Genomic DNA, 13,374 nt, shown 5'->3' on the forward strand with positions numbered 1-13,374 from the left:
GTTCTTCCGCACCAAAGACATATAGGCTAACCATATGGCCACGACGGAGCTAAATACTTAATATGGCAAACGATGTTTATTGGAGATAACATAAACAGTATCATCACCATCATCATAGGTATTCTGCCATTTTTGGCAGCCTACTTGCAGTAACTGAGAAGCATCCATGCTCCACGGTCTTCCGCTAACCTCTTCGTCTTCATGTACGATTTTTTGTTTTGATATGGCCCATTAATTATAGTCTCCTTCGACACCTCCCTCTGTTTCCTGCCACCATGCCTTCTAGCACGTTCCTCATGATACAGTTTTTTCTTAGCCAATGTCCCAACCAGCTTCTCTTCCTCCTCTTAATATTTGCCTATCTAAAATTGTTCTTTTCTCCCTCACCATTTCTAACACATTCTCATCCGTTTTCCGCTCGATCAAGCTAATTCTCTCCCTTCTTCTTCACACCCACATTTCGAAATCTTCCAGTCGTTTTCCATGTAATGTTTATGTTCCTGCCCTATATTGTGCAATATTCCTTACTTGCTTACTTACTTAGTCGCGTCCTCTTCTACCGATTGGTGTCGAGGTGTTACAGAGAGCTCTCCAAGCTTTTCTATCTGCCGTCATTTTCTTGGCTTGGTTCCACTCCAAACCTCGTGCTTCCAATATCTCTTTTACACTCGTATTCCAGGTTATCCTTGGTCTTCCTTTTGGTCTTCGACTTTGGGGCCGTGCTTCCAGTACTTGTTTCAACAATCTCGTTTCATCCATTCTATTTATATGTCCAAACCATCTAATTTGGTTAAGTTCCACTGTTTCTTGTAATGACTGAGTGTTTAAGGATGGTCTAATAGTTTGATTTCTTATCCTATCTTTCCTGGTTTTCTCCGTTATTCTCCTTAGGTAGTAGATTTTCATGTTTAGTACAATACTCCACACGAAGCATTTTATTGGTCTTTTTCTCAACGTTTGACTCAAGTTCTCACAATATAGTATTTTCTTTCTCCTAAATAGGGATGCGCACGAGACCAGATTAGTGGCTGTCTCGTCTCGAAAATATGCTGTAAAAATGATGTCTCGACTCGAAAAATGTATATTTCTCTATTGGACGAGCCGTGTCTCAACTCGAATTTTGTCAGGAAAATCCTGTCTCGACTCGTCTCGTGCGCATCCCTACTCCTAAATGAAATGTAAATAGATAGGTAACAGTCTACGTTTGGATTATAAATATTATAAATATCGAAGTAGTGAACGAGACATTTCTGTAAAATAATTAGATTGTAGGTTGATAGATACCGTGAAATCAATCAACAGGAATGTGTATAAAATGGTAATGTTTTGAATGAATGTTATAGAAATAGATTATAACATTATTCCTTCTGATTTGGAAATTAGACGTAAAGTAGAAGCAATATATTTGACTTGATGAGATAAAGGTTGGCATCAAAAATTTACTCCAAATAATAATAGTTGCTTTATATGCGCATATTTATAATAAAGTATCTTAATTTCATTGTGCTTTATATTTAGATTTGAGCATTAATGTTTGTGTAGCAGCAAGTTAGTTTGTGGATACACTTATAAACTTAAATGTAAACAACTAGAACTCTTAATTAAGCACAATTTTAATATATAGCGTACAGCGAGGCGAAGGCTTGGAGGGAACAATTGGTTTTATTATTGTCTTAACATTAACCTGATATTTAGAATTATGTTTTAACATCGAATTAAGCCATAAGAACAAGTTATTCAAAGGGATTTTACCAATTAAAAACGAGACTTTTGGATACCTTAAGGTTAATATAAACATAAACATAGTGTGCTGTTCGCATGCCGTGTGCCCCGTTCATGCAGTGATGCACAAAGTTTCTTTCCAGATTTGACGAAAATTCTTTGTGTTGTCTTTTTCTTAATTCACACATGACGTGTCGTGCCCCGACAGGCCGCCTTGAAGAGAAACCAGTCCGGTCGTGGCTCATCAGCTGTGATTCTTTGGCTTTCTTCGGAACACACGAAGTTGACCAGAACCAAGGGAAATGGCGTAGAAAGTAGCGGTACAGCATGATATATATGTGAATAGTCGCGGCCGTGGCATGGACGAAGCATGGCATACTATTTATAAATTAACCTATTATGACTAAAAAGTCAGCAAGGAGAAAAATTTATCCACATGTGTTGGTGATCTTCGCGGTGGGGTGCTGACTGCCACAGCCAATTATTGGTGCTGATTGCCACGACTGGCGTTGATTGCCAATATCAAGGTGCTGACTGCCACGATGGCGTGCTGACTGCCACGAGTCTGAGGGGAAAGTTGCTAGACGTAACATTACCGAACGCCAAGAAGCACCAAAGAAATTAGATGATCCTTAGGATCGTGTTGTTCAGACCAGCACCTTACAAAGGTAAACAGGTTTCTGTATGTACACTCATGTCCAAAATTATTGTCACATGATTATAAATATGTTGTTCTAGTAATATAATTTGATAACGAATTCGCCCGGTATTTCTTATAATGTTAGTATGTGTATAATTGGTAAAGACAAGTAGGCCTATGTGATAAATTTCATGTCAAAAGAACAGTAAATAAGAACAATAAAATGAAAATAAAATTTTCTTATCCATTCAGTTACATTTTATTTTACTCATTATGATTTTCGTATTTATAATTCTTTTCCTATGAAATTTACCACAAATATACATTTCCTGATTATACATGTAATATAAGTATTAAAAGTACTCTGCAAACTTATCAAATTATATTCTTACAAGAAGGCAGTTATAGATATGCCATAGTAATTTTGGACATGAGTGTGCTTTCAGTTTTGTCAGGGAGCGGTGCGTACAAAATTGGTACGATTTACGTATTCTCACTTGAACTCCTTATATCAGCATGAACTGTGTACAGCTGTGCAAATTGTTTCGAGCAGCTCTTGAAAGTTCCATCAAAAAAGCACTGCTGGCTGTCCCTCACAAGGGAAGTTCAGGAGAAAGCACTCACCTGCAGAGGAACTAAGCATGTCATTTGAAGTCCCAATTCATGCTGATTATAACAAGCTAATAAAATTCCTGTACGGTTGAGAACGGTTCGAGATATTCAACTTGGAAGTTTATATGAGAAAATGAGGATATACGCATATACGCGTTAAGTACAACATAATTAGTAACGATTATTGACATACGAATTGAAAGCTATCGGAAGTAACAGAAAAAAAGTGTTTCGCAATAACTAACGGGTTTGTTAATTACATTGTTCACAATAATCATAGGTTAGAGATGAAAATTGATCACTGTTGTTCTTCTGTTTTATGAAGAAATGACGCAGGCAAAATACTCCCTTGCACCATGACCATTTTATATGTATAATTGTGTTGCATCCGTCAAGAGAACAGTTCGCAGAACCAAAGCAAAAAGCAAATTCGACAAGTGATTCAAAAGTTATAGGCCTATAATTTGTTCGTAACATGCCTTGTAGAACGCAAACTGAAACAATCCAATGTATCGCGTTGATCGGAAGTGATTCGTATGGACACGAACTTTATTTGATTGTTTCGTTGGTACATTATAACGTCCAGATGAAGAAGATTCATATTATGTACAAATCTCCTGCCATAATCTTTGATTGATCGAAATCAAAACACATCAAATGGTTGCACAAATCGTGTGCAATTCTTTGGTATCTTCTCAACCATTAGGTCTTTGCCATCCGTCATGCAACTTGTAATGGACAATTTGTCTGTGAATGGACCTCAGTGATCAAGCAATAGCAAGTTCAAACCATCAGGCTTCGCCATGGGTGAGAATACTTAACGCATTGAAACGTGCATCCACTCATTTTCTCATATAAACTTCCAAGCTGAATATCTCGAACAGTTCTCAACGTACATGAGTTTTATTACTTGTTGTAATCAGTATGAATTGTTCCTTCAAATAACGTGCTTATTTCTCTGCAGACGAGTGCTTCTCCCAAAGTTCCCTTGTCAGCTGATTTCAGACTATCATATCCATTAAATAATACAATAAAACAATATAAACAATGAAATGTGCAAATATTACATATAACAGAAAAGACAATCCCTTTATAAACATCCAAGTGTATGTCGTTCCACTTAGTGAGCAACTTTGTAACTTATAGGATGCCACATAGATATGCTGTGATGATTACTAAATTAATCCCTACTAAATTAATTAATAATCATAAATTTAGTATGAGGGATTAATTCCTCTCTTTCCAAATACAGTTTCTCCCAGGCTCGTGGCAGTCAGCACGCCGTCGTGGCAGTCAGCACCTTCATATTTGCAATCAGCTACAGTCGTGGCAATCAGCACCAATAATTGGCTGTGGCAGTCAGCACCCGTGGCAATCAGCACCTATCCATCTTCGCGCCCCCGTTCGATAAGCTCTGTTCCTGGGTCAAGTCAAGCAACGTAGGTGTGCTAATTTGTAAGGGTGATTTTTTTTTAACTCACTAATTTCATTTGGGTCTAGAATTTCTAACTGAAGTCAGATTTTCATGCGGTTTCTGGCAAATGATCAAGGTAGGCTGGAGTATTTATGAGGCTAAGTTTACTGTTTTAAATTCATCCGGGGTAATATCGACCACACCTCATAGAAAATAGCAAATATTTGCCAGTGTATCTTACAATTGGAATGAGGTTTTGGATTTTTGAAGCGAAATTGCAGAGTACAAATTAAATGTTAGTGAAAATACAAATTAAATGTTAGTGGTAATACCCATAAATCCCATGTTGAATAGCTACAGCCGATTTCTTGCGACAAACAACGGAGACATTTCTTGGGCGACCTAAGGAGTCGATAAATGACATTTTCCACAAGAGCTGCCTACAGGGTCCGGTGCTTCCCTGTCTTACTCGGAAGCGATTCTGTCTCTTCCAATTTATTCACTAGCAACCATATTATGTTTCTATCTGGGGCAGAATGTGAGGCAAATTTGTTTCTAAATGCCCGTTGCGTAGCAACAACAGATTCCGTTCTCCAAGAACTTTTAACGATAAACTCACGTTGCTCCAAAGACTACACTATTCTCACTGTGTCCTGATCATACTGTAATGATTACTTAGGATATAGACAGGTTTCAGCACCTGAATAGAGGAGCAAAGAGACACGCTTGTTATTTATGGAACCGTTGACATAAGCTAATTTTCCTGTATAATTTAAAGGTAACTCAATATTAGTTACAGCATGGTTGATTGGATTTTTTACATGCTCATTATATGGCGGCAATGACTGTGAAGAGATTGATGACAAAGTTACAGTGGTGTGGAATGCCGGAGGCAAGTTAGTAGGGTGGGGAGACAAGGCCGAAACGTGTAAGTAGCCAGTAATAAAATTTAATGCATAAATAATAAATTCACTCTTAAAACAGTTCTAAGCAATATAGCCCAAGGCTTATCATATGTCTGGCGTATTACTTTAAATCACTTTGCTAATATAACAATCTTTGTAAGTCAAACAAAATCTATATTATTTAATTAAACTCTGTTAAACTAACTTTTATAACACACAGAGTTTGCCCCTGGTTTAGCAGAATTAAATACAAAAATAAGTAGTAGTAACCAACAAATTCCCTTTTGTTGTATGTGTAGCTTATGTAAATCAACAATCACCGTCATCAGTGCCGGATTTACGTATAAGCTAAACAAGCTATAGCTTAGGGCCCTAAGTAGATTCATATACAAAAGTAAACAATCATGAATATTCATGAGTGTTTACTTTTTTGACATTTTAGCAGTTCCTAATGCACGTTTGAAAAAATGGATACACCCTTTTACGCATACTAATGACACATAATGTATGCAGGTGCGGCCGGAGGTAACATGACATATAATAAATTGGTTTCCGGTGAAAAAGAAATGTTAATTGGACAAGCAGAATACAGAAAAGACCTTTCGGAATTAAAATATGCAGATCACACACGTAGAACAAGGCAATTCATTAATATGTAGCACATGTAACGCGGCAGCTGCTGGAGAATATTCTAGAAATTGTGATCGTTGGAATGAGTGAAAGAAAGTACTAGAAACTTCCAGATCTTTTTCTAAGCTTATTATTGTTGGAATAGGGGAAAGAACACACTCGAAACTTCTGGAAAGATTGAAGGGTATAAAAAATACTGATGCATTTGCATGATGTGTACATTTAGAAAGAATACAACAGGAACATCAAGTGTTAAGTTTGCGAAGAAGATATTTAACTACTAGGAGAGATTGGAAGATTGGTAAGTAATAACGTTGTAGTTTTCTTGTATTATACTTGCTTACTTTTATATGGGAAAGGGACATATTGTAATTGTTTGGAGTATAAGGGGGACGGAACTGTTTGGTTTTATCGGGAATTAATTGCGGATTTTCCGGCATTGAAAATGATATGACTCGGTGTACTTTTATGGAGTTATAACGTGACTAAGATATAGTATAATGTAATATGGAGGGTAGAGGGAATCATCATTAATGATTGCACCGGGAATCGAACCAGCGCTTTTCCACGTGAAAAGCCGTACGACAAACATTTTGCTTAGCAGATGTTGTTACTTATATGTAGCTATGAATTGTGTAAGACATAACAGGTATATATAAATTATATTGTACAGAAAGTTAGCAAAATGCGCCCCCGGGAATCGAACCAGGGCTATCCCACGTGGAGAACCGTACGCTTGCTTGCACTGTAGACTTTTCTCAGTTATAAATGGTATATTTTACAAACTTATATTGGATAGGTAGTTAACAGAATCTGCACCGCGAATCGAACCATGGCTCTCTTACATGCAAAGCCAATATTTTTGTAATTTGAAAAGTCGTAATACGGTAACAAATTGCATCTTTTCTTTTCTGTTTTAGGTGCTGAAGCAAATAAGTGATAGAATCGAGAAAAGCAGAGAGCACGAAAGACGTGGATTGTAATTGGATCATCACTTAAACAGAGGTAAACTAATATTTGGTAAGTATTATTATTATTATTATTATTATTATTATTATTATTATTATTATTATTGTAAACTTTTGTGTTTTGTTTCATAAACGCTAGTGTAACAATGAGGTTATATGGCGACAGAACGTTTAACGTTACCGCAGATTGAACTTAAGGGTTTTTCATGTTGAAAGCTAATGCAATAAAAAGAGACCCGAGATTGTTTGAACATATTACCCAGGGTGAAATGTAGTAGTGAAGTTGAAAGGGAAACTTTATACGTATATTTTGTAATTGGAAGTCGTAATACAGCAAGTAACTAATTCTTAATTTCTTTTATTGTTTTAGGTGGTGAAGGAAACAAAAAATCTTAATGGAAATACTGGAGAATAAACCTTATTTTCCTGAATTGTTTGCTGTTGAAATATAGCGGTGTTTTTTAGTGAAAAGGAGTTATAGATTGGTTTTAAAACATGGATTCAATGAAACCGTTGGATCTTAGTACAAGAGGTGAAAGAGATTTTACAGAATTGTTATCTTTGCAGGGAACAGAGGTTTTATTCCAACCGGTGGTGATTTCGCACTTTCCACCACTGGAAACAGAAGTTACCCCGGCCAACTTGGATGTATTACCGGAAACAGAAGTTTTACCCAACCGGTGGTGAGCCCGCAACCTCCACCACTGGAAACAGAAGTTACTCCGTCTAAAGTGGATGTATTACCGGGAACAGAAGTTTCATCCCAACCGGTGGTGAGCCCACAACCTCCGCCATTGGAAACAGAAGTTTTCCCGTTACTTGATGTTGAAAACGAAATAGAAGAATATCCTCCTACACCTTCACCAACAGTGAGTAATTCCCCGGTGCAGAATTGGGAGTTGAAAGAATTTTTGAAGTTACTATGTGAGTGTACTGTGGAACGTACATCATTGGATTGTATAAATGAGTGTATAATATATTGGAAACCAGGCGATATTTGTATTTGTATTGCATGCGGTTTTTTGGAAGGTGGACAGTTAAAGCATGATTGTTTGATGTTGGATACGGAATGTCTTGAACGGAAAGCTATAGAAACCATAACAAAAGTTGAGGTTCGTAAAGAATTATTATCAATTTACAGAAAAAAGCATGGACATTTGTTTTGATTACATGGAATTTTATTGAACGTTTCCGAGATCTTGTGTGTGACTTTGAATACAGGAGCACTCTATTAAAAATTTTACTAGAAAAAGATTTTGGGAAATATAGTGAGAAAAAGATTTATTTTGTATTGCCTTCAAACATATTATTAAACAGAGAATTTGAATAAAATATTATTTGATTGTAATATAAGACACAGAATGCATAGAACACTTTATTAAATGTAAGGAAAAAAATGTGTTTTACACATGCGCAGAAGCTTTTATTGTAGGTATATAAATAGATGTATCACACTTGAAAAAAGTATTTATTTGATTTGTTTTTGCTGAAGAGCAGAAAAATGAGTAACATGGAGACCGTTTATGTTTCACCTAGAGAAAAAGAAATTCAGCGTGAAAACGAAAAACCTATACTGTTAATTCAGCCGTCTGACCCCGATTTGCCAGATGAATTACGTGATAAAGTGAGAATCATATATCCAACACAGGAAATAGAAGAAGTGTATTATTTTAGACGTTATAATAGACATAATGATGAAATACTCCCGGAAAGTGATGATGATGACAGTGTTTTAAATATTAACTGTTTTGAACTGGAAGCTAATGAGTGCGAGTGTACTAGTGAAACTATAAGTCATACATGTGTTATACAATTATTTAATAAGTACACACCAAATTCAGTATTATTATGTGAAGCATGTGTTGAACATAATGAAAATGAAAAAGATCACAACTGTTTGTTGCAGTATGATTACGAATTATTACAAAAGGTGTGGACGATCTTAATTAAACGTGAAATTAGAGAGAAAATCTATAAACTTTATTTAAAGAAGCATTTTAAAGGTTATAATATTAAGAACACTTATACTTTGGAGAAAAAATTTAATCTGGTATATGAATACATTACAGAGTGTGATTGTTATATCAAAGAAATAGTATAAATGTTTTTAGAGAAAGATAAACAATTATTTAATTTTGTAAATGAACACTGAGACACTGCAGCATATGCATTTGATTGTGTATGAATAGAAGAACATATTTAACCTCATATATATATATATATATATATATATATATATATATATATATATATATATATATATATATATATATATTAGGGCTAAATACTTTGATGTAAGTTGAGAAATTACAAATTGTTACAGAGAATTGAACTGTTATCTATATTATTTTATAAATGGATCAATTTGTAGTATTGTAATATTAAGAATTTAATAGATTACAAACATTGGACTAACACATGTAAATAATAGAGCTAAAATACTGAATTACTGGCAACTGAATTGTCAGTGAGAGTAATGTATTTTAAAGAAATAAACTGATATTAGAAAAAATAATCTTAGTTGTTTGTATGCTATATGAAGAAACTAGTGTTTAAGAAGAATATGGTAGGAAACTGAAACTATTTAATACTTTATTTTAGATTTTTAGAGACATTACCAACGTAAGTAAATGATGAACTATTGTCGATTGAACGGGAATCACTGAGGTTGATACCTTGCGTTTAGTTTATGATATGAAGACTTTAACATTCTTGTTTACACAGTTAGTTTTAAATGAATACTACATATAATCTTGTATGCAGAATGGATTGAATTAAGGGCATACTTACGCAAGGGATTCATTGGATGCGGACCACATTTAAAACTTTATAACCCAACAAACATTTCAACACTTTCTTAAGAGAATTATGGTTGCAGTAGGAGAGAAATGTGTGATATACTGTAGAAAACTCGATGTTACAGTACCCTTGTACTCTTTATGTCTTATAAAAAGAAGTTAGTGTACTCTTTTGCTGAGAATATAGATTACAATATTGTAAAATTACGTGTCGTTTTATTGCAACTAGAATAATGTTACTTCAATAATGCTTAAACGCAGTCACTGTTAGTGCAGAATCCACCCTCCAACAATTTTCAGAATGTGCAGACCCTTACTTGGTATATGATTTTAAAAAGAATAAACATTGTACGGTAACCTCTTGAAACTTGTAGACCCACAGTGAAGTATAGTCGGATATGGGGGAGGGCACGGTGACTCAGTGGTAGAAGAGATTTTGATGTTTGTGATTTAAAAACCGAGCAAGCGAACTTTGTGGTGGACAACATCTCTTTTCTCCTGGTACTTCCATTTCCTACATTTATTTATTGGCTTAAATAGCTTATCCGATCTTTCTCTTTTGTAATAGAATCATTGCAAGGCTATGATCATACCTTATAATTATTATTAAATAATCCTTATTGAAGGTTTAATTTACTTCATGATTTCTTTGGAACAATAAGAATTTTTTGCTTGAGATGGATTGTTTTCTCAGGGAGGAAATGTTAGAATCATGAGAACTTGCTTACATGCTGTGTGCCAAACATAATAAGCCCTTGGCGGGCTAAGATCGAACCATGGACCCATCACGCGCCAGAGGTGAATGATTTGAAGGCGATGAAGAATATTTTATAATCCCATAGTAGTATTAATAATTGTTTGAGATTCTTAGTATACTATGTGATACACAGGTTACACGAATTTTATTTTGTTCTTTTTGAACTAATGTTTAAGAGGACCAGAAGGATAGATTTCAAGAACCACATATGGTTCAAGGATTACAGTTTTAAATTTTACAGCTTTATACACATGCATTCAAAATTATATGGCCATTAGATGGTTGTATAAGATTCTTGTTGGACTTGATTTGATTTGAGTTTAACGTTTCTTTTCATCAGCGAAGCTATATGAGACGTGGACCTACTGATTAACGTGGAATCCGAACCACATGAGCTCCCGCCGGGAATCGAACCTGGGTAAACTTTTGTTGGAATAAATGTTTTCGCTGGAACCTTTTTTAAAATTTAATGTGAAACTTTAAACATAATGAAGAAAATAAGAACATACTGAGGTGAAATAAACTTGAAAACTCCCACCGTGCAAAAGAATTAAGGAAAACAGCCTCTGTTTTCAAGCTGAGACTATCCATGGTTGAGATTGACCACCAAATATAACGATTATTTTTCTCAGATGATGAGTTTGTATGCTTATGCCAGTAGCTAAAACTGGAAAAGTGAATCGTTATATTTGGTGGTCAATCTCAACCATGGATAGTCTCAGCTTGAAAACAGAGGCTGTTTTCCTTAATTCTTTTGCACGGTGGGAGTTTTCAAGTTTATTTCACCTCAGTATGTTCTTATTTTCTTCATTATGTTTAAAGTTTCACATTAAATTTTAAAAAAGGTTCCAGCGAAAACATTTATTCCAACAAAAGTTTACCCAGGTTCGATTCCCGGCGGGAGCTCATGTGGTTCGGATTCCACGTTAATCAGTAGGTCCACGTCTCATATAGCTTCGCTGATGAAAAGAAACGTTAAACTCAAATCAAATCAAGTCCAACAAGAATCTTATACAACCATCTAATGGCCATATAATTTTGAATGCATGTGTATAAAGCTGTAAAATTTAAAACTGTAATCCTTGAACCATATGTGGTTCTTGAAATCTATCCTTCTGGTCCTCCTAAACATTAGTTCAAAAAGAACAAAATAAAATTCGTGTAACCTGTGTATCACATAGTATACTAAGAATCTCAAACAATTATTAATACTACTATGGGATTATAAAATATTCTTCATCGCCTTCAAATCGTTCACCTCTGGCGCGTGATGGGTCCATGGTTCGATCTTAGCCCGCCAAGGGCTTATTATGTTTGGCACACAGCATGTAAGCAAGTTCTCATGATTCTAACATTTCCTCCCTGAGAAAACAATCCATCTCAAGCAAAAAATTCTTATTGTTCCAAAGAAATCATGAAGTAAATTAAACCTTCAATAAGGATTATTTAATAATAATTATAAGGTATGATCATAGCCTTGCAATGATTCTATTACAAAAGAGAAAGATCGGATAAGCTATTTAAGCCAATAAATAAATGTAGGAAATGGAAGTACCAGGAGAAAAGAGATGTTGTCCACCACAAAGTTCGCTTGCTCGGTTTTTAAATCACAAACATCAAAATCTCTTCTACCACTGAGTCACCGTGCCCTCCCCCATATCCGACTATACTTCACTGTGGGTCTACAAGTTTCAAGAGGTTACCGTACAATGTTTATTCTTTTTAAAATCATATACCAAGTAAGGGTCTGCACATTCTGAAAATTGTTGGAGGGTGGATTCTGCACTAACAGTGACTGCGTTTAAGCATTATTGAAGTAACATTATTCTAGTTGCAATAAAACGACACGTAATTTTACAATATTGTAATCTATATTCTCAGCAAAAGAGTACACTAACTTCTTTTTATAAGACATAAAGAGTACAAGGGTACTGTAACATCGAGTTTTCTACAGTATATCACACATTTCTCTCCTACTGCAACCATAATTCTCTTAAGAAAGTGTTGAAATGTTTGTTGGGTTATAAAGTTTTAAATGTGGTCCGCATCCAATGAATCCCTTGCGTAAGTATGCCCTTAATTCAATCCATTCTGCATACAAGATTATATGTAGTATTCATTTAAAAGTAACTGTGTAAACAAGAATGTTAAAGTCTTCATATCATAAACTAAACACAAGGTATTAACCTCAGTGATAAAGTTTATAGATTTTCTTTCTCATTTCACGTTTAATTAAGATCGTCCACACCTTTTGTAATAATTCGTAATCATACTGCAACAAACAGTTGTGATCTTTTTCATTTTCATTATGTTCAACACATGCTTCACATAATAATACTGAATTTGGTGTGTACTTATTAAATAATTGTATAACACATGTATGACTAATAGTTTCACTAGTACACTCGCACTCATTAGCTTCCAGTTCAAAACAGTTAATATTTAAAATTTATCAAATGATATTAGAAGTATATTAATTTGAGTGTTTGTAATTAATTTGTAAGCCGCTGGAGCCTTACTTCCCTTAAGAGTCCTAAGAGAAGAGTCTTGGAAAGAACTACTGGACGAGAGACTAATAGACTAATAAGATCACTAGCTTATAAGCCACATCCATTCTCTCTGTCCAAATGTTGTGTTTATATACCACGTCCATCTCTAAAAGGTTAATTGTTAATTTGAGGTTTAAGAGGCCTAATCACTGAGAAACTAAAATACTGCTAATTTCAAAGTAATTATGTGATATCTTCAAATAGATAAAAATAATAATAATAATAATCGAAAAATGGAACAAGACCTCCCTAGCCAATATTATTTTATGTGAGATACTGTTATCACGAGTCACCTAGTAGCTTCCTGTTTGCTGTATTTGGCAATAAGCATAGAAATTAAATTTGGCAATTATTTAATTTCTATGCTGTATTTGGCAAT

The 13,374-nt window shown here is 34.8% G+C and overlaps 1 protein-coding gene across 1 annotated transcript; it reads right to left on the reverse strand.

Annotated features, from left to right (window-relative positions):
* Window positions 1-540: 540 nt before the first annotated feature.
* On the reverse strand, window positions 541-906 carry LOC145689183 (uncharacterized). The gene has a single exon (XM_081763315.1). It carries the CDS (start codon window positions 904-906, stop codon window positions 541-543), a length of 366 nt encoding a protein of 121 aa, XP_081619441.1.
* Window positions 907-13,374: the final 12,468 nt, after the last annotated feature.

The sequence above is a fragment of the Thermobia domestica genome, chromosome 7 (assembly GCF_964235325.1).
Source record: "Thermobia domestica chromosome 7, izTheDome1.hap1.1, whole genome shotgun sequence".
NCBI lineage: Eukaryota > Metazoa > Arthropoda > Insecta > Zygentoma > Lepismatidae > Thermobia > Thermobia domestica.